Source organism: Megalobrama amblycephala, linkage group LG11 (assembly GCF_018812025.1).
Source record: "Megalobrama amblycephala isolate DHTTF-2021 linkage group LG11, ASM1881202v1, whole genome shotgun sequence".
NCBI classification, from domain to species: domain Eukaryota; kingdom Metazoa; phylum Chordata; class Actinopteri; order Cypriniformes; family Xenocyprididae; genus Megalobrama; species Megalobrama amblycephala.
The window spans coordinates 2,684,933-2,709,580 of NC_063054.1; the positions used below are offsets into that span (position 1 = coordinate 2,684,933).

Genomic DNA, 24,648 nt, shown 5'->3' on the forward strand with positions numbered 1-24,648 from the left:
GGCTCTTTACAATGAATGTGGATGGAGGTTTGTAATGTCAAACATTTAAAGGAATGATTTACTCACCCTCAAGCCATCCTAGGTGTATATGACTATCTTCTTTCAGACGAACACAATCAGAGATATATTTAAAAATAGGTTTATAATGGTTGTGAATGCGAGTCAGCATTTTGAAGGAAAAATAATGCATCCATCCATTAAAAAAAAAAGTAATCCATACGACTCCAGGGGGTTAATAAAGAAAAATATCCATATTTAAAAATTCAAATAACTTTTGTAAATAATTTGTAAACAAATAATTTTCATTTTTGGGTGAAATATCCCTTTAAAAGCACAAAAATCATCAGAAAAGTATCATTGTAATTCATACCGCTGTATTCTAAGTAGAGCTGCACGATTCTTGTTCAATTGAGAATCACGATTTTTTTGTTTCAAATAAAGATTCTCCAACAATTCTGAACAGACGACTAAACAAAAAATAACATTTTTACTAGAGGTTCTGACAAAATGTTAATTGCTGCAGTCAATTTATTTGAATGAATTATTTTTTGAAAAATCGGTTTGAATGAATGATTCAATGACTCACTTCACTTGTTTTATTACTGGATGAGTCAGTGTTTTTGAACGAATCTCACAAAACACTGTTTGTGAAGCTGTTTCATACATAGACATGACAGCGGCTCTCTCTTGCTCAGTGCCGACGCAGATTTGAATGTTCTGGTGTGATTTTGTAAAGGTTTAATAGACACAGGAGAATCGTTGTCATTTAGGAATGAGATTGTGAGGGTGATTGAATCGAGATTGTGATCTTTTAACAATCAGTCGTGCAGCTCTAAGTATTCTGAAATCATGCAATATCTTCTTCGTTTTATGGTGGGATCCAACCAACATAAAAAGGTGCATACTGCCATATTTAGGCCTACATTTAAGATGTATGTATTTGAATTGCATATAAAATTTCCATACATTTGGATTACACTATTTTTAACATAAACAAACTAATTAACTTAATGTGATGCATAAATTTTCATAATAGTACTAATAAACTGAATGTGTTTTAAATACACAGTAATCAGGTTTCTATATTGATCATCAATATAATCTAATTGGTTGCATTTGAACTAATTGAATCTTTCTTATTCCACAACAAGCCATATTTTAACCATGTTCATACTTTTTAACTGAATACATTTAATTGTTTTCAAAATGAACAGTTTTATGCTGATTCTCAGCAGTTTGTGCAAATAGTGCAAATAGACAAATGTGTATCACATTAAGTTTATAGTTTTAGTTTATGTTAAAACCGCGTAAATCCAAATCTGTTTTTATTGGGCGGAGGGGGGAGGGGCGTTGGGAGTATTTTATGTGATTTGAACAAAAAAAGAGACAATTTTCGATACCAGAGTTGTCACTGTCAGTTCCCTTTCATGGGAACTATCGACGCTACGGCAATGACGTGATGGGTTCCCATCACGTCATTGACGTAGCGTCTCGTTCCCTTACTCAGGGAACAAGGGTTACATTAGTAACCCGAGACGTTTCATACCTGAGTTTAAACACATTTCATATTAATCACATTAAAGATTGTAAACACCTTTCCAAGATGGCTGCCGTTTGACTTCAGAATAAGACTTATATAGCACACAATTCATATGGATTGCTTTTATGGTGTCTTTTGCATTATAAATCACCATCTATTTTTACTGTATGAAAAGCTTGGACCTTCTGCCTAACATCCCGTTTTGTGTTTCATTGAAGACAAAAAGAATGCTATGAGGGTAAACAAATGTGGATTGTATTTTCATTTTTGAAAGAGCTATCCCTTTAAAACAACAGATCTGTACAGCTTTCCTCAGAGGGGCCAACACAGAAAACTTACAACGCTGACATCATCTCGGTCTGTCTCCCTCCGTCTTGATCGCTGTGTTTCTCTCTCTCTCTCTCTCTTTCTTTCACACTCTCCCACTGCCTGTCTCATCATGATATTCCCGTTTTTGTGTTGTATTGTCTCAGCCTCTCCTTTGAAGCATCGTTTACTAGTGTACGCTCTCGCGGTTTTTACACTCAAAGGAGAGACAAGCTTTTGTGTCCTTTGTTACATTCTCCGTCTCCCCTTTTCCGAGCCCCACTTTTATTACCCTATCACCTTTCCGTCTTTTATTTTCACTACTCTAAACTCTATCACCTGTGCGAATGCCACGGTTAATATGGCACCGCCCATGTGCCGCAATGTTTCAACCTGCATATCTGTGCTAGTTGAGCGTTGTGGCTACGTTATTACAACGTTTCCCATATGGCCGGAGAGGTGAGAGAGTGGGCTTCCCTCGAGCGAGATTTATTGGCCCCATATTGATGTCCTTGGGCGTTGCCGATTGATTTGACACGGCTGACATTGTTTTGCGAGCCTGGGGGGAGGTGTTTTGTAAGAGCATGCGGCCGAATGAAACTCTATTCCGCCCCTTTGCAAAAACCCTTCCCTTTTGCTCCCGAGCTGGAGGCCTTGGGGTTGTCAGGGGAGACCAGCATGGCGCTAGGCAACCTGGCCTAATTCGTCCCATTTGGCTGAGCGCGGTTGCGCGGGGAGTATTGTTCCTGAGTCAACAGAAACTAGCCAGGCGCAAACGTGACCTCACAGCCGGAGGAATCTTTGACGTCCGCTACAAATCAAAAGCGTATGCTTGTTCGGGACGGATGTTTGATAGTTTTATCTGCATGTTACATCTGCGTATGGTTATGTAATTTGAGAATTTTGAAATACATCTCTTGCTTATTTTTCTTCTGCTCAGTTGGCGATAATCCTGAGGCACACACACACCTCCCTGCACTTGCACACATATCAAAGTACTAAGTCCGCCCTTGTCCGCAATACTGTATCCCACTGTCTCCCCAGCTGTCACCATTCACACACACGGAAGCTGACACACTTATGCTCAGACAGACTCAAAATGCATTTGTTCTTTCTCTGACAGACGTTTTAAGATGCGTGAAAGTCCACTAAACCAAAAGCACATGTAACTTTATTCCTGACATTTGCTTTTTGGTACTCGCAAAGACAAATGGGCAAAGCGTTCACGCGCACACACACACACTCCTCCACTGCGGGCTTGGTTATCTGGGTCAGTGCCTGTACAAATCTCATTACACTCCAGTCTGCCATCCTGATGCATTATGGGTAATGTAGTTCTGACCTAGTATTAGAAACAACACCTCAGGCACACGCATTACTTTTTAACTCCTCTCTGCACGAGATTAGATTTGCTTTTAGCATTTGTAATAGGTATACACCCTCCCTTCGCCTTTAAAAAGGTATCGGGTGTCTCGTCGATAAATGAAAGAAAGACGATCCTCCATTGCTCGTTTCGCGCTACATGTGTGTGCGCGGGTGTATTTGAAACCTCTTTAGGCTCGCTGGAGTCCTATTTCACACCATCTGACACACCTGAGGACAGGTACTTTACTTTCTCACACACCCTGTTCAGAAACACTCTGTATTTTTCTGCATCCACAGTAAGGATGTTTAACCCTGAACTGCGGGATCTATTGGCCATCTGTTACGAACAGGAGGTTATGGATTTCTTCTAGCCAAAAAAAATCAATATCCACTATTCTGCACCCTCACCACATCCGAGTGGGATCGGGAGCGTGCGTAACAGACAGTGCGGTTCGTTCACAATTTGGTTTGCGTCGTATGTGAGCCTCATCTGATATGCTATGCAGATTTTCTCATACGGAAAATATCGTCCCCTCAGGGTGTACTGTGATTCTCCACAACAGTGTTTTCCGGTTTTGTGTTACGGTTTGTCTTTTTGCTTTTGTCTGTGCGAACGTACCTTTATTGACACAGGCGGTTTTATCACCGTCATCCTCGCTGCTGTGTGTCAGATGAAGGGATCAAAGAGGAAGAACCTCTTAAACAAATAACGCCGGGATGCCAGCACACATGCCATGCACGCACTATAAATTTAATCAGGGCTTGAGCTCAAATCACTATTATTTTCCCAGGAACTCAAGATTTGAGGAAGTCTAATCCTGCTTTTGTCTTCGTTTGTTTGCAATTTGCTTTTTCAATCTGTGCTTTCTAAATACAGATTAAAAGAAGTCGCAAAAACATGCGCCGGCACGCAGGTACATACGCAAACAACGGGATGTGTTTTAGAAGAGGCAGATTATAAAATCTGTTGTAGATTAAAGTGACTGTTTTTAGCAATGTGTATCAATCTGTTAACACACACACACACACACACACACACTGCCATTTCAAAATCTCGAAACGGAATTCGGTTTGTTGAGCAATCTTGGTAAATTACAGTATCATCTGCGTTCAGCGCTGTGAGAGAGAGTGCAGATGTTTGCAATTATTTGCTGTTTGTTATTTCCTGTCAGTCTTTTGCGGTACACAATGGAGAGCGATTACAGCGGTCAACGTTACTGACCCGAGGGAGTCTTCAATCACTCACACACACATAATCTGGAGCCTGTATAATCCCGTCCCCCCTCCATCAACCTCCAATTAATGAATCCTGTGGCTTACCGTCCATTTTACATCAAACTCTGAACACTTGTGCTGAAGTGTGTGTGTGTTCGCAGGTTCACAATGTCCCAGTAAATGTTAAAATAGTTCCTTTTTAAAAAAAAAAAGAATTCTCACTGCTTTCCAAGTATGGATTCAAAGATTCTAAGTGGTCTGAATCATTTGTTAGTGAATGATTCCATACTGTAAAGACTTTGGAAAAATCATTGGTCAAATGAGGGGAGGGGGGGACCTGTTTGTTATTCTTGTGCTTTAAGTCAACATGTCATATTTCCATTTACTTATTTCCTCCTTTGTTACTGTGCAATAATAAAAGAACCTCTCCCTAAATTACAGCACTAGGTCTTTCTTTGTAATGTTGTCCATTCATGACACTGCAGCGCTTTGTCCTGGTATAATGCTGTAGGTCAGTGTTTTTTTGTTGTGGAGCTGTCAGACATGGTTCTCTCACTGCTCTTCTAATCCTGAAAGCGAATCAGGCTGTGGCCACCGTAGACATTGAGAGGGACACATTGATATTCAGATCAATATGGTTCCGCTATGAACCGTTCATTAACTTGCACACTCACTCCAGTTTGGATTCCGTTCTCGCTTCAGATCATACTACCAGAACGCATTTAAGAAACAGCAGAGAGATGCTTTAAAGACAGCATAAAATCAATCTGGACTTAATTTAGTAATAAATATCCCTGGTCATAATGTACATCAGTGCATGTTGAAAAGAAATGTGCACTTTCATCAAATTGCATGCTTTTGAAACATGGCCAAGGCCGTGTGTGAAAGAATATTAACTTAATATCTCAACATGTTTTCACTTTGCATGATCCAGTCAAATGCTAATAGATAAAATCCTGCCCTACATTATTGGCGGTTAAATGTACTTTTTCACCCTGAAATAGCCTTATTACCACACTTAAATGCATTGTGAATGGCATTTTGTGATCTTTAAGTATGCTTTTCTGAATCCAAAATAAGAAGACCTGTTCCTCACATATTCGTGCTCTCTTAAATGTGAGTACTTTATGTGTGTAGTATGTGTAGGAGGCACGATAACGTAAAAGAGGCAGGGGACGAAGGTTGCTTGCTACTGTAATGTCTGTCCATTGACGCGGCAAATTTTGTGACCCAGTCAGCGTCCCCACAGGCAACATTGTCACAAAAGCAATTTTCTGGGTTTTCAAACCCAAATAATAGTAATTGTCATGGACATTCGGTCACACATTATAATAGGCTCCATGTTATACAAGAAGAAAATCATGAACAACATGTAATATGGAATTATGGTGTTTGTAATGGATGCTAGTGCACTTAGTTTCTTTAAAAGCACAATATGTAATATTTTTGGATTAAAACTAGAACAATGTTATATATTTTGTTGACTTGTGCACTTACTAGTGTTGTAAAAATGTGACAATACCAGCATTTCTGCCTAGCATTTTGAGCGGATTCTTAAACACCTCTGATTGGCCATTGTTTTCATGCGCTCAACAGATGTGTCTGTGATTGGCTACAATGATTCACGCTTCAAAAACGTTGTAAATCCGTCTATCAGTGGATTTTTCAGGGATTCACTGATGGAAGACTGCTTTCAAATGCTCCCTTGTCTGTGTAAGTGCTTGCTGAAGAGCATCAAAGATGTCTATTTACAACATTTTTTTGAAGCGTTTATCATTGTAGTCAGACATATCTGTTGAGCATGTGAAAACAATGGCCAATCAGAATCCATTCAACAAATGCTAGGGGAAAATGCTGATATCGTCACAAAGTTGGTACTTTTGACAACACTAGTACTTACACTATCCCAGATGTTTCCAACAATGTTTAAATCCAGAGAAATCAGCCATTTTAATCAGTGTAACGGCCCGTGCCGTTAAGTCGCCTGTCAATGACGTCATATCCGTGATAAACTTACGTACTGTGCCTTTAAATTATTTTCATATGAAGTAGCTCAGAAAAGATGGAGCCATTTGCTGTGGAACAGTCTGGTGTGTTTGAAACAGTTTCTGGTTAATGTTATGAGATGAAGGTACTGAAATGTATCTAATGTTCTAGCAGGAATATTGAGTTTAACTGCTGGACTGCATTTATGAAGGCTCAAGACGTGCTTGACAATTAGTCAGAGGCTTTAAACATCAGTTTATGCTTTGTAAAACAGCAGTTAGAAGTGTTTTTTGTGTGTGAGGACGAGGAGGACAGACAGACAGCAGTGGAATGTGCTGCCCGCTTTAGGTGCTCGGGATCGGGCTGGCGTCGAGCCCCTGCCATATGCTGCCTATGTGTGTGTGTGTGTTTATGTGTGTGGCTCTGTGCACGGTCATAAATCCTAAGTCCTCACAGACACCACCAATCTAGCGAGGTCAGAGGTTAAAATGACATCGCACGCATGCGTACATACACAAACACACATGCAAAACTGGAGCGTCGCTCTAAAAAATTTATGATTGAAAAAATAACCTAAAGGCCCTTAGTGCTATTATGATGCAGAATGAATAATTGAGTTCGTCTGTGACAGAGATTATCCAGTGAATGCCAGAAAAAATGATTTTTTCCCCCCTTCTGCATTCAGTATCGCACATTTTATTTGTGTCTGTGTTGGAGGTGTCTGCTGTATTGGCATTAATGGTTAGAAGCTGACAAATGCTCTGCATGTGAAATGCGGTTGTATTCTGCATTGTGTTGTATATCTTATTCGCTTGTTTAGCATCCAGGTTATGTACAAAACATTACTACACACCTTCTTCTAAAGGAGCAAAGCATTTGCAAAAACCCCAAATTTGCATGTAAATCCAAACTATTCAAATGATGACGTCCGACTTGTTAGCAGGGAGTAACTACATGACCCATACAAAAATATACTGTGGTGCTTTAAAATACCATGGTACGTGTCCAGGGCACAACAATAAAGATGCATTGTCATGGTATCTGGTGCTTTTTGAATATATATGCTTTATATAATTCAATCACCTATATGTTGTATCACACGACTTGGCGATCTGTGTGTGTATATGTATATATGTGTATATACCAAAAAAAAAAAAAAAAAAAAAAAAAGCAGGTTCATTTCAATCGAGACCCAACAGTAAAGATTCATAGTTTAGATTTTTACTTATTATTATTACTGGCACCGCTATTAAAAAAAAAATATATATATATATATTTCATATATTTTAACAACATAGTGTAATGTTATCATTTAAATTTTTCTTTAAGATAAAAACCTGTATATTATACTACTTTTTATATAACTCCATTAAATGTTAACTTTTCTTGAAAATGAAATAAGATAATAAAATCAATAGCAGTTCTGTTGTATATTATACATTTATTTTACATATATAAACGATTGACAATTTTCATTTCAACTCATTCTCACAATTTCTACAAATTCTCATCTATCTCAGCCAGCTAGATAACTGTACTAGTGCAAAATTCACAGAAAGCATTCTGTTACACTGACATCACATTAGTGTGAGAAAAAGGTACGAGGCGGAAAATGAGTGTAATGTCGCCGTTCTCTCTACATGTATTTATCCGAGCGCGCATGCATTTGCATGTGATCAAGTCATTTAACAGGTTGAGATTGAGCTTAATCAGCCGTGAGATTCACCATGTTCTTTTGATCTAAAGTATAAATCTGAACAAATGAGGAATGAGACGAGAGGATATTTTAAGAGGGTATGTCATATTCTCTTTCTATGTTTTACTCGTTTTGTTTAAGGGAAAACAGCATGAGGCGAGTAGAAACGGCATGTTGTTAGTTGTACTTTTGGATCAAAGGCTTAGATGATTCACATTAACAGAGGAACACATAAAAGCAGCTGTTACTCACCATTATAACATTTTGGCAACTAATCAATAGCCATTGGCTCATTATAGGAGCTACATATTGTGCTGGTTTCCAAAAGAGATAATGAATCCCTTTATGAGCTGAAAAGCTCTAACAGTTTAATGTGCACTTTGGTTTTCAAATTGATTTAGTTCCCATTGGTGCATTTTCTCAGTCTGCGTTTAAGGTGCATATGTGAATGTGTCTGTCTTTTTGTGTGTTTTTGGCCGTGGAAGTGCGTATGAGTTAAACCTAAGTTGCCATGCCCACCGAGGGATGTGACTGAGCGATGTGGCCATTAGAGGAAGCTCACCCATAGAAAAGTCATGGAAAAAGGGCAATTATAGGCAGGCGGTACAAAAGACAGCTCAGCTCGGTGCGGAGTGGGGTCCTAAGTGCCACATCCATCTGAATTCTTTCACAGGAAGGCTCAGTATGTCTCGGAGACCATGAAACCCCAAACGACAACATTAAGACAGCTATTTTACGCTCTCTCATGGGGGCGGTGGGCTAAACAAAACTATTTTTCCATTACTTTCCTCATTTATGTCTTGCTGCTACTAAAAGCTTACACCAGTTGTAGCCGGCTCGTATTAAAATGAAGTAAGAGTCCCATTGGGAGGGAATAGCGGGGACATTTTGAGCGGTAAAGATGTGAAGTTGGTGTTGAATGCTAAATGCTAATGGATGAAAGAGATTGCTTACAGAGCACATCACACCTCTGCTGGCTCACCGGATCAGCACTTCAGCTTAAATATGCATGTGTGGCCGGGCCCTCGTTTGCAAAATATACAGGACAGTTCACCTTAAAATGAAAAATATGTCATTATTTACTCACCCTTATGTCATTTCAAAACTGTATTTGGACATTTCTGTGGAGCGCACAACTCTTACCATACTACAGCAGTTCAGCTGTCGAACTCGATAGACAGGACAAAAAATAATAGCAGTAGTCCAAGTGACTTAATGTGTAATGTTACAATCTTTCTGAAGTTAAATAATAATTGTTATTCAGTGAAAGTTGTGTTTTGGCCATGTCCGAGAAGTTGGTGAGAGCTTTAGGGAAATGGTTGAATAATGACTTAAATTTCAGCCTATAAAGTTAGAATTTAGAGCACAAGTCTTACGCCTTGTTTTCACCTGGTATTAAGATGCATATTATAATATTACCACCCCTTAATCTGCACGTTTCCACCCACGGCGCCGCCATTTTGTTTTTGCAAGTGACAACAGTGTACCAGTTCTAATGCCATGGCACATGTTAGAGCAAAGCATGCTAACTGTTCTGACATTGACTGCTCAGACGAGCACTGAACACTATTTAGAGTCTCGTTAGCTTGGATAGCCTGCAAGTTGACCCTGGCGAGCTTGATTGCTAAAAAAGGAGCATTTCTGTCAAAAGTAAGAAAAAATATTAGACCATTCACAGCATTTGATAGCAATCATAAACGTTAGCCTGGTGTTTATGGCTCTGTTTGGCAATTAGGAATGCTATGTATAGTGGGCGTCCATACAGAAGATTAACATGGCGGCACATGCTAGTCGATGAGTTGAATCAACTCCACAGCAACTACATAAATGTATCCACTAACCATTCAGAAACGTCCAGTTTCATTCTAAAAGTTGTAACTTCTTCCTGAGTCTCTCCATCAGTGTCGACTCCGGTTTGAACAATGTAAGGCTGAACACCGTAACTGACAATCCTCATTTTGGCTGTGTGAGATTCTCCAGCTTTGTTGTTGAGCTGTTAAAGCTCCGCCCTCTTCTGGAAAGGGGGCGGGAGCAGCAGCTCATTTACATTTAAAGGGACACACACAAAAACGGCATGTTTTTGCTCACACCCAAATAGGGGCAAATTTGACAAGCTATAATAAATGATCTGTGGGGGATTTTGAGCTGAAACTTCACAGACACATTCTGGGGACACCAGAGACTTATATTACATCTTGTGAAAAGGGGCATTATAGGTCCCCTTTAATACCAGGTGTAAACAGGGCCATATTGAAGATTTAAAAAAAATATATATATATATATATATATATATATTTTTTTTTTTTTTTTTTTTTGTCCTTTTTGGAGCTTCAGCCTCTGATTACAACACACTGTGGTGTGGGACAAGAAAAGCGTAAAAAATCTTCAAAGATTTCTACTTTTGTGCTTCACAGAAGAAATAACAGCATACAGGTTTGAAATGACATGATGCGCGAGTAAATAATGGCAGAATTGCTTTAAAATCTCAGTTCCCCTTCAATCTGCCTCTTAAAAATCATTCTGGTGATTTTGAAGAGACATAGTGAAGGGCAACTGACTCTCGTCTTGCTTCTCAAACACGTCTGCAGCGTCTGATCACCTTCTCACACACAGATGCAAATTCATAGACACGCATGCATGCGCATATCAAGCCTTCTAAATCTAGAGCTTGCATTTAGCACTTTGACAAATTATTTTCCATCTCATTGGTCAAGGTGACAGAAAATTGATTGTTTTTTTTTAATTACCTCTTATTTAGATTGTATCAGTTCATTATAGATAAATCAAGAACTTGTTTGTCCCCTGATTTTGTAGCTAAAGGATTGAATATTGTATGTCATACATCCTGCATCATCAATACTTAACAAATAACACTAGACATAAATGTCAGACCCTTCAGTATGGACAAGGTTGATGAATATAAATGGGTCGAGAATGTAATAAAACCAAATGTAACTGGAGAAACCTGGTTTGTAGAATAAAATCTTAGTTGTTCTGTTTATCCTAATCATATTGCGGTTTGAAGACCCATAAATGCACACATTCGTTGAGAAAACACACGCAAGCTACCTCAGATTTTTCAGAGTCGTTTACCTCTGTCTTACATTAAATCACCCTAATAATTAAATCAATTTCCACTGTTTTGCCATAACCGTGTTTACTCGTGAGATGTGATGAGTAATGCGGCTTTTACTCGCTGCATTAAGCCGAGTTTGCAGGGATGCGTAAAGAGACTGCAGACGAGAAGAAAGACTCAAAGACACTGTTTTCTCTGTTTCATCCGTTAGAAGAGCAGCATTCGGTAATGGAAGGAGACAGCGTGGTAGACGTATAGCGCTCGACAACACCCTCCCCCCATCCTCATGAAAACTGCACAAGAAAATGCAGCTGCAGGCGAAACTGGTGCAGCCATCTAATAAAACGTACTCAGTGCACTTCTTCAAGCTAGACTGACACGCACACACCACAAGCACCTACCTCGCACCTGCCGAGCGGCAGATCTTGTGCCACCGGGGCAATCGTGTTACATTAAACGCATTACTCCGTGATGGGTGCTGGTGCGCCAAGGGCCAGAAGAGGAGTCTTTTAATTTTGAAAAATGAAAATTAAACAACATAGGAGGCCCTTTATGCAAGTAATGCGCAAGGACGTCAAGACTACCAATATTAACAATCTGATACACGTAATAATTGCTCGCCCCCTTCAGCGGGTCTTTATCTAATAATCAGCAATAAGGTCTCATTGGTTGCCATGTCTAATAATAGTGAGCGATTATTTTAGCCTAATGTAATACCCTGAGAGGTCCTCGTATAATAAATGATGATTAACAAGAGTGAAAGGTGTAATTTACCTACGGACCTGCCTAATTGCTATACTGCAAATCAGCGGTTTACCTCGCACATGCATGAGAGCAAAGAATCGCAAAAACAACGCAACACACACACCGAGAGCGGGTTGGTAGAAAGCCACCTGTGAGACAGAAATTCATCTGTGAGGAGGAAATGTAGCCTGTGCTCGCTGGTGTGTGTTCCTCTGTGAGAGAAAGGATGGAAATTTCCATGGAGTTGGAAAATTGCCTTTTGCACCATTTTTATTGACAGTGATAGTCGAGAAAGGACAGGAAATGTTCAGGAAGTGACATGAGCTGAAGTTTTCCTCCATGAGAATCATGGTTCAGTGTGTTACTGCTCAGCTAAGACACAACTGTATAGGGTGTAGAGCTGGGTTTTGATAGATTTGGATGTATTTTTTGATCATGATGTCCATTTTGCTGAGATAAGAAAGAAATTCTCTCTGCTAGTGCTGTAAATTATGTAACTTTCAGATTGATTCAATCCGTAATTTGTCTGGTTGAAAAAAGATCCAGCTAAAAAGTTTTGGTTCATAAGAGTCATTTGTTTATGAATTGGACTGCATTGGTCAAGTCTATGTGTGTTTTTGCAGGCTGAATTTGTGAAACGTGAATTATTATTTGAGGAAACTTAAAAAAAGAGGAAATTTAAAAAAAAAAAAAAAAAAAAATGAAAAATGTACTGTGATATAATGATATGTGAATAATCATATGCAAATATTAGGAGTGTAATAGTTCAAATACTGTTAAATAAAAATAAAGTAAATAAGAACAAAAAATCTAACTACCAGCAACAGCACAAATAAATACAGTAGATCAAAGATACAAATAAAATAAACAGTGCTTTTCAGGTTTTTCAGGTATCTAACAATAGTTTTTTGAGGTACAGAAATTGAATAAAGTAATCAAATGTAAAATAGCATCGCATATAATCTTCACTGTATCAATTAAATAAAGATTAATCATTATTAAAGTTACAAAACCTATTCAGTCAAGAGCTGTGAGTGATTTCCTTCTTTTCCTCTTTTGTTGTTTGATTAACATTAAAAACACAGACTGCAGGAATATTATGCCACTGTCATTTTAAGACATTATGCACTGATCCAACATAATGATACTCGAATGTCTTTCTCGAATGTTCACGTTCACTCACCTACTATGTTTGCTAGAATGCTCCCTAAGATGGCATTTTGACATAATTTTTGTGTGAATTTGTCCGTTCAAGTGCAAGACAACTGAAAGATAACTGAATATTTGCGTGCTGTCTGAGACTCTGCTTTCTGTGCATGCTTTGGATGAGTGCGCAAATCTTCTCACAGTGCGCGCAAGTTCTCTTTTGCATCTTCTTGCACTTGAATATTTACAAACCCGATTCCAAAAAAGTTGGGACACTGTACAAATTGTGTATAAAAACAGAATGCAATGATGTAGAAGTTTCAAATTTCAATATTTTATTCAGAATACAACATAGGTGACATATCAAATGTTTAAACTGAGAAAATGTATCATTTTAAGGGAAAAATAAGTTGATTTTAAATTTCATGGCATCAACACATCTCAAAAAAGTTGGGACAAGGCCATGTTTACCACTGTGTGGCATCCCCTCTTCTTTTTATAACAGTCTGCAAACGTCTGGGGACTGAGGAGACAAGTTGCTCAAGTTTAGGAATAGGAATGTTGTCCCATTCTTGTCTAATACAGGCTTCTAGTTGCTCAACTGTCTGAGGTCTTCTTTGTCGCATCTTCCTCTTTATGATGCGCCAAATGTTTTCTATGGGTGAAAGATCTGGACTGCAGGCTGGCCATTTCAGTACCCGGATCCTTCTTCTACGCAGCCATGATGTTGTAATTGATGCAGTATGTGGTCTGGCATTGTCATGTTGGAAAATGCAATGTCTTCCCTGAAAGAGACGACGTCTGGATGGGAGCATATGTTGTTCTAGAACTTGGATATACCTTTCAGCATTGATGGTGCCTTTTCAGATGTGTAAGCTGCCCATGCCACACGCACTCATGTAACCCCATACCATCAGAGATGCAGGCTTCTGAACTGAGCGCTGATAACAACTTGGGTTGTCCTTGTCCTCTTTAGTCCGGATGACATGGCGTCCCAGTTTTCCAAAAATGAACTTCAAATTTTGATTCGTCTGACCACAGAACAGTTTTCCACTTTGCCACAGTCCATTTTAAATGAGCCTTGGCCCAGAGAAAACACCTGCGCTTCTGGATCATGTTTAGATATGGCTTCTTTTTTGACATATAGAGTTTTAGCCGGCAACGGCGAATGGCACGGTGGATTGTGTTCACCGACAATGTTTTCTGTAAGTATTCCTGAGCCCATGTTGTGATTTCCATTACAGTAGCATTCCTGTATGTGATGCAGTGCCGTCTAAGGGCCCGAAGATCACGGGCATCCAGTATGGTTTTCCGGCCTTGACCCTTACGCACAGAGATTGTTCCAGATTCTCTGAATCTTTGGATGATATTATGCACTGTAGATGATGATAACTTCAAACTCTTTGCAATTTTTCTCTGAGAAACTCCTTTCTGATATTGCTCCACTATTTTTCGCAGCAGCATTGGGGGAATTGGTGATCCTCTGCCCATCTTGACTTCTGAGAGACACTGCCACTCCGAGAGGCTCTTTTTATACCCAATCATGTTGCCAATTGACCTAATAAGTAGCAAATTGGTCCTCCAGCTGTTCCTTATATGTACATTTAACTTTTCCGGCCTCTTATTGCTACCTGTCCCAACTTTTTTGGAATGTGTAGCTCTCATGAAATCCAAAATGAGCCAATATTTGGCATGACATTTCAAAATGTCTCACTTTCAACATTTGATATGTTATCTATATTCTATTGTGAATAAAATATAAATTCATGAGATTTGTAAATTATTGCATTCCTTTTTTATTCACAATTTGTACAGTGTCCCAACTTTTTTGGAATCGGGTTTGTAAATTGGCAAGGCTTAAATGAGTTTAGTTTAAACACAGGTAGCAACATGTGCTGTTCAGGTCTCACCTGCGCTTGCGCACTATCAACACCCGGTTGACGATGCCGTAAACGACTGGACATATTCACTCGTGATTATTTTGTCCACGTTTTTTGCTCATCGCTGCTGTAATGTATTGGGAAGCCAGAATGCGTATCCGTCAACAGAAACACATTAGCTGAACTGTCTGTTTTATGCGTTGTTATTTTCAACAAACCATAATATAGATGCATCAGATTTAAAATGAACCGCATGTCGAACCTTGGGTTGAGAACAGTACGGTTTGATTTTTTACGGAGAACCGTTACACCCCTAGCGAATATAATGATATGCAAATTGATCATGCATATTCAACTGTCTGTGCATGTTTGCATCTAGGTGGCCAAAATTGTACTATCATACCAACCCTAATGTGCTTACATGTGTTTTTATGAATTGTTTATGTCCTGACAGGACTAATGAACGGCAAAACGAATCCCTGTCAGCAATCGTGCGTCCACTGCAGCTATATACCGTGTCACGTTAACGCTCTGCGAGAAATCACGTGCGCCGTCCACCTGGGCTGGATAATGAGATCTGGCGTTCTGCTTGAAAGATGAAAAATGTCAGACAAATGAGCCCAGTCAATACGAGGCTTCTCGCAAACAAATGCGTGCTGATAGGAGAGCGTCCCGCCGTCGCTCTCAGTTCTGGGCGTGTAATTGTCTGTCTGTGTTCTCTAATTGCGGCATAATAAATAAAGCACATTCATTTGTTTATGTCTGTACTTCTAATGCGATTCCCTCCAGTGCTGTGCCGCAGATACCTCTCAACCCGGCTTTTTCTCAGTTTTCTCTCTTTTTCCCTCCCCTCATCCCTCTCTCTCTTTGTCTCCTCGTCCTCCTGTTCCTCCGTTCCTCGGCACACCTGGGGGCCTGCAGGGGATGTCTCAGCATGAATAATGCAGAAGAGCTTCAGAAGTTGTACCTGCTCTCCTTTCCTACCATCTCTCTCTCTCTCCTCTGTTTCTTTCTCTCTCTCCCTCTCTCTCTCTCTTTTTCTCTGTGTCAGTGCACACTTTCCATCTCTCGCTCTCCTTGTCCTCACTTTTAAAACCAAGTAAAACCATTATTCCCTTGTGGAGGAGCGGGAATGTGATTTCCTGTGTGCTTGTTTTTTTTTTTTGCAAAAAAAGAAAAAAGATGTTTGCAGTTTAAAAACAAAAGCAGGCCTGGACTCAGTCCACTCTCTCTCTCTCTCTTTTGCAGTGGATTTCGTGGACTGTGGCAGAGGCTCCGGCTTGCGCTTCGAGAGCGGAGACCCTGCGGATTTCCGGATAGAGGCAGACGGGACGGTTTTCGCGGCGCAAACCCTGCAGCTCTCCGACAGGAAGGGGCGGAGCCTGGAGATTAAGGCCAAGGACGTGAAGTCTCAAGAGCAATGGCTGGTACACGTCAACTTCACCCAGCCCAAGCAGGTAGGAAGTCAGGCGCGCTCGCATGTTAACAGGGAACGGCGGCTGCGTGACTGCGAAAATCACACTAATTATAACTGTGTCAGATCGCTAACAGCGCATGGCGTTTCTAAACTAGCCTCACGCTGCAATTACACCATCAAACAGCCATTGTGCGAATGTGAGCTCACAAAAATGTCTCTCTTTATCCGAGGGCCTCTGTGACAAAGCCAAAGCACTAATAAAACTATATTAGAAAATTAGCAGAGCACTAACACGTTGATAGTAGGGCTGTAATTAATGTTTAACGATGCTAAAGAGACATTAAGGCAGGAGGATACATTAGACAGTGGAGATCTGGACCCTCAGCTTGGGAACACTAACCATATGTCTCATAGCCCTGCCTTCTGCTCGGAGACAGGGAGAATTTACTCTTTATTACTGACGCGCACATGCCCACTCACTGCCGCCAAGGGGAAGGAGGACGAGAGGAGCCAGCGGGGGGACGAGAGCGGATAAGGGCGAGATAAAGGCCGAGATGGTCGAGGAGGCAAAGGAGGAGAGGGTGAAGGAAATATTACCCGTGAGTTTGCTGGTGATGTTAAAACCAAGCAACTCTGGGAATGCCATGGCGATTGTAATGAGCTTTTAATTTGGCTGTTAAGTTTTATAAAGAACGTGTCATTAGACTAGTTTTGCAACTAATCCCACTCTTTATCTTGATATGTTTTAATTACATCTCTGATTTAAAGTAAGTAGCAAAAACTATGGAAGATTGTTTCCACCACGGAATAAAACAATTTAAAAGATAATTACGACTTTTTTTTCTCACAATTCTGACTTTTTTCTTGTAATTGCGAGTTTATATCTCACAATTCTGACTTTTTTCTCGTAATTGCGAGTTTATATCTCACAATTCTGACTTTTTTCTCGTAATTGCGAGTTTATATCTCACAATTCTGACTTTTTTCTCACAATTCTGACTTTTTTCTTGTAATTACAAGTTTATGTCTCACAATTCTCACTTTTTTCTCGCAATTCTCACTTTTTTCTTGTAATTACGAGTTTATATCTCACAATTCTGACTTTTTTCTCGTAATTACGAGTTTATATATCACAATTCTGAATTTGTTCTTGTAATTACAAGTTTATATCTCACAATTCTGACTTTTTTCTTGTAATTACAAGTTTATATCTCAAAATTCTGACTTTTCTTGTAATTACGAGTTTATATCTCACAATTCTGACTTTTTTCTTGTAATTACAAGTTTATATCTCACAATTCTGACTTTTTTCTTGTAATTACAAGTTTATATCTTACAAGTCTGACTTTTTTCTCACAATTCTGATTTTTTTGTAATTACAAGTTTAAATCACAAAATTCTGACTTTTCTTGTAATTGCGAGTTTATATCTCACAATTCTGACTTTTTTCTTGTAATTACAAGTTTATATCTCACAATTCTGACTTTTTTTCTCGTAATTGCGAGTTTATATCTCACAATTCTGACTTTTTTCTTGTAATTACAAGTTTATATCTCACAATTCTGACTTTTTTCTCGTAATTGCGAGTTTATATCTCACAATTCTGACTTTTTTCTTGTAATTACAAGTTTATATCTCACAATTCTGACTTTTTTCTTACAGAATTCTGACTTTTTTTGTCACAATTCTGACTTTTTTCTTGTAATTACAAGTTTATATCTCACAATTCTGACTTTTTTGTCACAATTCTGACTTTTTTCTCACAATTCTGACTTTTTTCTCACAATTCTGACTTTTCTTGTAATTACAAGTTCATATCTCACAATTCTGACTTTTTTCTTGGAATTAAAAGTTTATATCTCACAATTCTGACTTTTCTTGTAATTATGAGTTTATATCTCACAATTCTGACTTTTTTCTTGCAATTACGAGTTTATATCTCACAATTCTGACTTTTTTCTCGTAATTACGAGTTTATATCTCACAATTCTGACTTTTTTCTCGTAATTACGAGTTTATATCTCACTATTCTGACTTCTTTTCTCACAATTGTGAGATATAAACTTTAATTTGCGAGTTATAAAGTCCAATTCTGAGGGGCGGAAAAAGACTGACTTTTTTTCTTAGAATTGCGAGTTTATATCTCACAATTCTGACTTTATTGTGAGATGTAAACTTGCAATTGTGAGAAAAAATGTTAGAATTGTGAAAGAAGTCTCAAAAACGTCACAATTACCTTTTTTTATTTTTTTTCAGTGGTGGACACAAGCATCCATAAAATGTTTAAATGGGTACGTTTGATTCATTTTTGTTTTAAAGATTCGATTCAAAACTCAAGAATTTGTCATTTTTTCAGAATGTGGTAAAAGACTCGGCAAGGCATTTCTCATGTATTAAACTGAAATACACTGCACACTACCATTCAAAATTTTGGGGTTAGAAAATTTACAATTTTTGTAATGTTTCATATGCTCTCCAAGGCTGAATTTATTTGATCAAAAATACAGTATAAGCAGTAATATTGTGAAATATTATTACAATTTAAAATAACTGTTTTCTATTTTGATGTTTTTTTTTTTTATGTAATTTTGTCCTGTGATGGCAAAGCTGAATTTTCAGCAGCCATGTCTCCAGTCTTCAGTGTCACATGACTGAAACATTTCTTATTATTATCAATGTTGAAAGCAGGTTTAATGCATCCTTGTTTGAATAAAAGTATTAATATCTTTAAATAAAAATTGTACTGGCCCCAAACTTTTAAACAGGTAGTGTAGATAAATATTGCTGTTTATTACTATGAATTGATTTACTGGTGCATTTGAATGAAAATTACTATATTCGGGGATCCCATGATCCTGAAAAACGTGAAAAATCAGGGAATTCAATATTCCAAATAATCAAAAGTGTGCTTTCCAGAGCTCTGTAAATCATGACAATAAATGGAAATTAAAATCTTAAAAGGCCATGAAAATATAATTATTTCTTGTTATGGTCAAGTATTTTTTCAGCTACAGATTGCTCGATAAAGTGAAAACTCAATACAAATCCTATTAAGTATTCACGAATGGCTAATTAATGGATAAATCATTGAAATTAATTGGCCAGAAAGAATGGGAAGCCTGTATCCATCATTCTTAGTAAAAAAAAAAAAACTGTATAAAAACATGCCTTGCTTAATTTAAAGTAGATTTTTATTGTTTTTACCTCTTTCATTAAACATTTCAAATTTCATTAAATTTCATCAATAGCCCAGCCCAAGTTTATACAGATAGAAATAACAGATAGAGATAGAAAGGCAATGAATGTGGAATGAGAGAGAAAACGGGAGATATGAAAAGTAAACGAGAGCGAACTGAGGCGAAAGATGTTTTTCCAACAGTTCAGCCGATGTTTATGTTGTCGGTGTGTTGGTTTGGAGAGATAGCGAGACTATGAGTAGGTACAAGGCTAACGAGTTAGCTCATCACCTGAGTCATAGCAGCGAGAGAGAAAAATGAGAGAATCCATCTCCTTCCGTCAACGCCGAACTGCCACCCGCCCCCATGTCGCTATCATTACCTGCAATATTTCACCACCGAGAGGAAGAGAGAAGATAGGTCAAGAGAAAGGGAGGCTTAGTTGATATCAAGTGAGAGGAAATATTGAGTCCCTTCATAAGCAAACACACTCAGAGATTTTGTGCTTGCATAAAGAAGTCAGTCTTTGTATTGTGTTGGACTCTTAACTGAACACTCAGAGGGGTGTTTTGTTCTGTGTAACACTAAGAGCAGGGCAAATGTCTGGTCAAGCACATCTCTGACTGCCTTTGGCGCTGAATAACAAGGTTCGTGGAGAAAGAAAATGAAACAACTGCAAAGTCGACACACACTTTCACATTCACTATGTGGGTGTTACTGCTCTGGGATTTAACGATGGAGCAGCAGTGATATTTATGACCCCATTACAGAGGGTAAAATTAATTCTGTAATTATTTGGGGCCGGGTCAGATGTATTGCAAGTGCTTCAGTGTGGGTGTGTGCGCATCACCTAATGTACATTGAGCGTGTGGGTGTTTGTGAATCTAACTGTTGTTCTTTTCGCCGTTTTTTTTTTTTCTTTTTCTTTGCCAGGTGCCAGAGATACTGTTTCCGCGGCACAGTGTGGTTGTCAAGGGCGACGGCAGTGTGAATCGCGTGAAAAGAGACTGGGTCATTCCTCCTGTCAACGTGCTTGAGAACTCCAGAAAACAATTCCCTGAAGAGCTTGTGAAAGTGAGTGTGTACACAAAGAAAAACAACATTGGTTCATCATGTGAAGTGTAGTTGAAAACGTACGATAAAAATAAACGGTAATTCATTCATCGAGTTGTTATGCACCTGCGCAGAATTCAATTTTATGTTTATTATGCAAAATGTGTGCGTTTGTGTTTCAGATCCAGTCAGATAAGGACAAGAGTAACACACTGCGCTATAGCGTGACTGGGCCAGGAGCCGACCAAAACCCCACCGGCCTGTTTATCATCGATCCCATTACAGGAATCCTGTCCGTCACCAAACCGCTGGACAGAGAACACATCCCCAACTTCCACGTAAGTGTCCTGAGAACTTTTGTGCACATTTCATCCTAAAAACAGGTGCGCAAAATTCTGAAATCTTATAAATGATTGCACAAGATTTCCTTTACAAATATGTAGAACTGCCCCAGACTAAAGATTTTTCTGGTTGACTAGAAGTCGCTCATTTAAGCCGTTAGTTGACTAGTCGGATGTTTATGAAATTAAATTGTTCGTTCACCCAAAAATGAAAATTCTGTCATTGATTACTCACCCTCAAGTCATTTCAAACCTGTTAGACTTTTGTTCATCTTCAGAACACAAATTAAGATATTTTTGATGAAATCTGAGAGATTTCTGTCCTTCCATAGACAGCTACACAACTGAAACCTTGATGCTTCAAAAAGTTCATAAAGAGATCGTAAAACTAATGTGTTGACTAATTGAGTGATGTAGTCTAAATTTTCTGAAGAGATTCGATAACTTTATATGATGAACAGATTGAATTTAGGCTTTTATTCGCATAAACATTAATCAACTCACATCAGGTGTGGTAAACGGAAGCTCAAGCATGTTTGCTTGATGTGCGAGAACCAATGAGGTTCATTCTCGTGTTCTTACGTGTTTTCAATTAGCTACAAAAAATATATAATTTTATTACTCCTGCATGATGCTAAAAGTATAAGACTAGCACTATTATAAATGTGGCGTTTATATTTGTTCAGTTCATTTTTTGGACACAGGAGTCGCCAAATTGCCCAATAAAAGAGTTTATTTATTATTTAAATTTTCATTTAAAGTGTATTTTTTTATAAACACAAACGTGTGCATGGGTTAGCCTGCACACTTTTCAATGCTTGTTTCTTGCATACACAATGTTTAAACATCAGGCTTTTGGTCTTTAGATCTGTGCATTCCATCCAGGACAGAGAGAAGCCCTCTAAAACTCCCAATAAATTACATGTGTCATAGTTACCATGGCAGCCAGTCTGAGAATGTGACCTTTGACATCCCTCTAATCCACTGTACCGTGAAGAGGAGAGCAGGCAAAATTAAACTCGGAGGAGCTTATCCTAACACTAAGTCGCACACACACATTCATTCATTGTGCTCGCAGGGGGGCATTCCCTAAATCTGGCTTTTCCTAAGTAAGAACAATCCTCAATCTCCACTGGAAGTAGTTTCAAACTTTTCCTGCCTGGTTTCAATACCCTTTCGCTTCACTACTGGACCCGAGAGGCTGTTAACCTCCCTCAGTGTCCACCTAATCCACATTCAGATTCAAATTATGCAGAGATTACATGAATATGAAATGTTTTGCTTCCTAATGGTGCCAGAGGTGAAGCATCAGGCTTCCTTCGGATAGCTCATGCATATATGCAGGAGACCTAAAACTGCTCTAGCACACAAACGGCAACCAAGTCAACTGCAGCAGTTGCTTAACCCGAATGACCGCTGCAAATGAGTGTGGCGGTAAATAGCCTCTTTTCCACTGACATTGTATTAGAGTTACAGTTTTCCTCATTTGGCTGCAGAAAATGTGTGAAATGATTACTATAAATGTCTTCTGAATGTTGCATCAAAAACAGCTCTTAATGGCATAAACACACTGAAACATACTGTGGATGTTCGCAAAACTCGTGATTCTGTGAGCAGTTCACTGCGTGCATCATACTTCAAGATTTTAATACTTTTATTCAGCAAGGATGCATTAAATTGATCAAAACTGACATTAATGTTACAATGTTACAAAAAAATTATATTTCAAATAAGTGCTGTTTGTTTAAACATTGTATTTATCAAAGGATTCTGAAAGAAAAAAGTATCACGTTTCCAGAAAAAATATCGCGCAGCACAACTGTTTTCAGCATTGCTAATAGTCAGAAATGTTTCTTGAGCAGTAAATCATCATATTAGAATGATTTCTGAAGGATCATGTGACACTGAAGACTGGAGTAATGATGCTGAAAATTCAGCTTTGCCATCACATGAATAAATTACTTTTTAAAATGCATTAAAAATAGAAAACAGTTATTTTAAGTTGTAATAATATTTCACAATATTACTGGTTTTACTTAATTTTATCAAGTAAATGCAACCTTGCTGAACATAAGAGACGTCTTTAAAGGTGCCCTAGAATGTTTTTTCACAAAATGTAATATAAGTCTAAGGTGTCCCCTGAATGTGTCTGTGAAGTTTCAGCTCAAAATACCCCATAGATTTTTTTAAATAATTTTTTTTATCTGCCTATTTTGGGGCATCATTAAATATGCGCCGATTCAGGCTGCGGCCCCTTTAAATCCTCGCGCTCCCCGCCCCTGAGCTCTTGACTGTAAAACAGTGCATAAACAAAGTTCACACAGCTAATATAACCCTCAAATGGATCTTTACAAAATGTTCGTCATGCATACTGCATGCATGCGTCGGATCATGTGAGTATAGTATTTATTTGGATGTTTACATTGGATTCTGAATGAGTTTGATAGTGCTCCGTGGCTAAAGCTAACATTACACACTGTTGGAGAGATTTCCATTTACTGAACTCTTGTTATTTAACTATACCAAGGTAAATTCAATTTTCAATTCCAGGGCACCTTTAAAATAAATATATATATATATATATATATATATATATAAGAACATACCAATCCCAAACTTTTGAACTGTAGTGTAATTTCGAATCAAAATAACAGTGAAAGGGTAGATGTTGTTTGCGTAGCTGCTCAGATGTAGACTTGTGTGTTTATTGTTCCAGCTTTTGTTTTCATGAGGAGTTTTCATGTAAACGGTGACTATAAGTGTGTGTGTTTGCATTCACAGCTACGCGCTCATGCCGTGGACATCAATGGGAACCAGATGGAGAACCCCATTGACATCATCATCAATGTCATCGATATGAACGACAACCGGCCCGAGTTCACACACCAGATCTGGAACGGAACCGTGGATGAGGGCGCCAAACCAGGTACACACACACGTTCACGCTTTTGACACAGTTTATTCCACACACCTTCACCAATGGAGTGAAAACTGACATTTATTACTCGCTTCTAGGTACATTTGTAATGACGGTGACCTCCCAGGATAAGGATGACCCAAATACAGCCAATGGGATGCTCAGATACAAGATCCTCTCACAGACCCCCGAAAGCCCCTCCTCCAATATGTTCACTATCAACAACAAGACCGGCAAAATCATCACTGTAGCTGCAGGCCTGGACCGTGAGGTACGAGGAAGTGTGTGCTATAGCAGAATATCAGAAATACACAACAGAGGTTCAAAACCAGTTATTTTATAATTATTTATATATTAAAGGGTCAGTTCACTCAAAAATGAACATTTTCCCATGATTTACTCACCCTCAAGCCATCCTAGGTGTATATGACTATCTTCTTTCAGACAAACACAATTATATTAAAATATATCCTGGCTCTTCCAAGCTTCATAATGGTAGTGAATGGTACCTTAGATTTTGAAGTCCAAAAAAGTGCATCCATTCATCATGAAAGTAATCCATACGACTCCAGGGGGTTAATAAAGTCCTTCTGAAGCGATGGGTTTTTGTAAGAAAAATACCCATATTTATAACTTCGTAAACTATAATAACTGGCTTCCGGTAATGGCCGTATGCGAGTCGGAAGCCCAGAGGATAGAGCAAATCAAAACACCCGTCAAAAATTAGAAGTCTAAAACAGGAATTAAAGAGAAATGTCAGACGATTATAACAGATATGGAGCTTGAGTTT

At 38.6% G+C, this 24,648-nt stretch overlaps 1 protein-coding gene across 1 annotated transcript in view; it reads left to right on the top strand.

Annotated features, from left to right (window-relative positions):
- Positions 1-24,648, top strand: part of cdh2 (cadherin 2, type 1, N-cadherin (neuronal)) — a 57,332-nt gene that overhangs the window by 16,062 nt on the left and 16,622 nt on the right. The window contains exons 3-7 of the mRNA XM_048208316.1: positions 16,203-16,411; positions 20,481-20,621; positions 20,783-20,938; positions 23,723-23,867; positions 23,957-24,129. Of these exons, the coding sequence (XP_048064273.1) occupies positions 16,203-16,411; positions 20,481-20,621; positions 20,783-20,938; positions 23,723-23,867; positions 23,957-24,129 (824 nt within the window). The remainder of the gene's footprint in view (positions 1-16,202; positions 16,412-20,480; positions 20,622-20,782; positions 20,939-23,722; positions 23,868-23,956; positions 24,130-24,648) is intronic.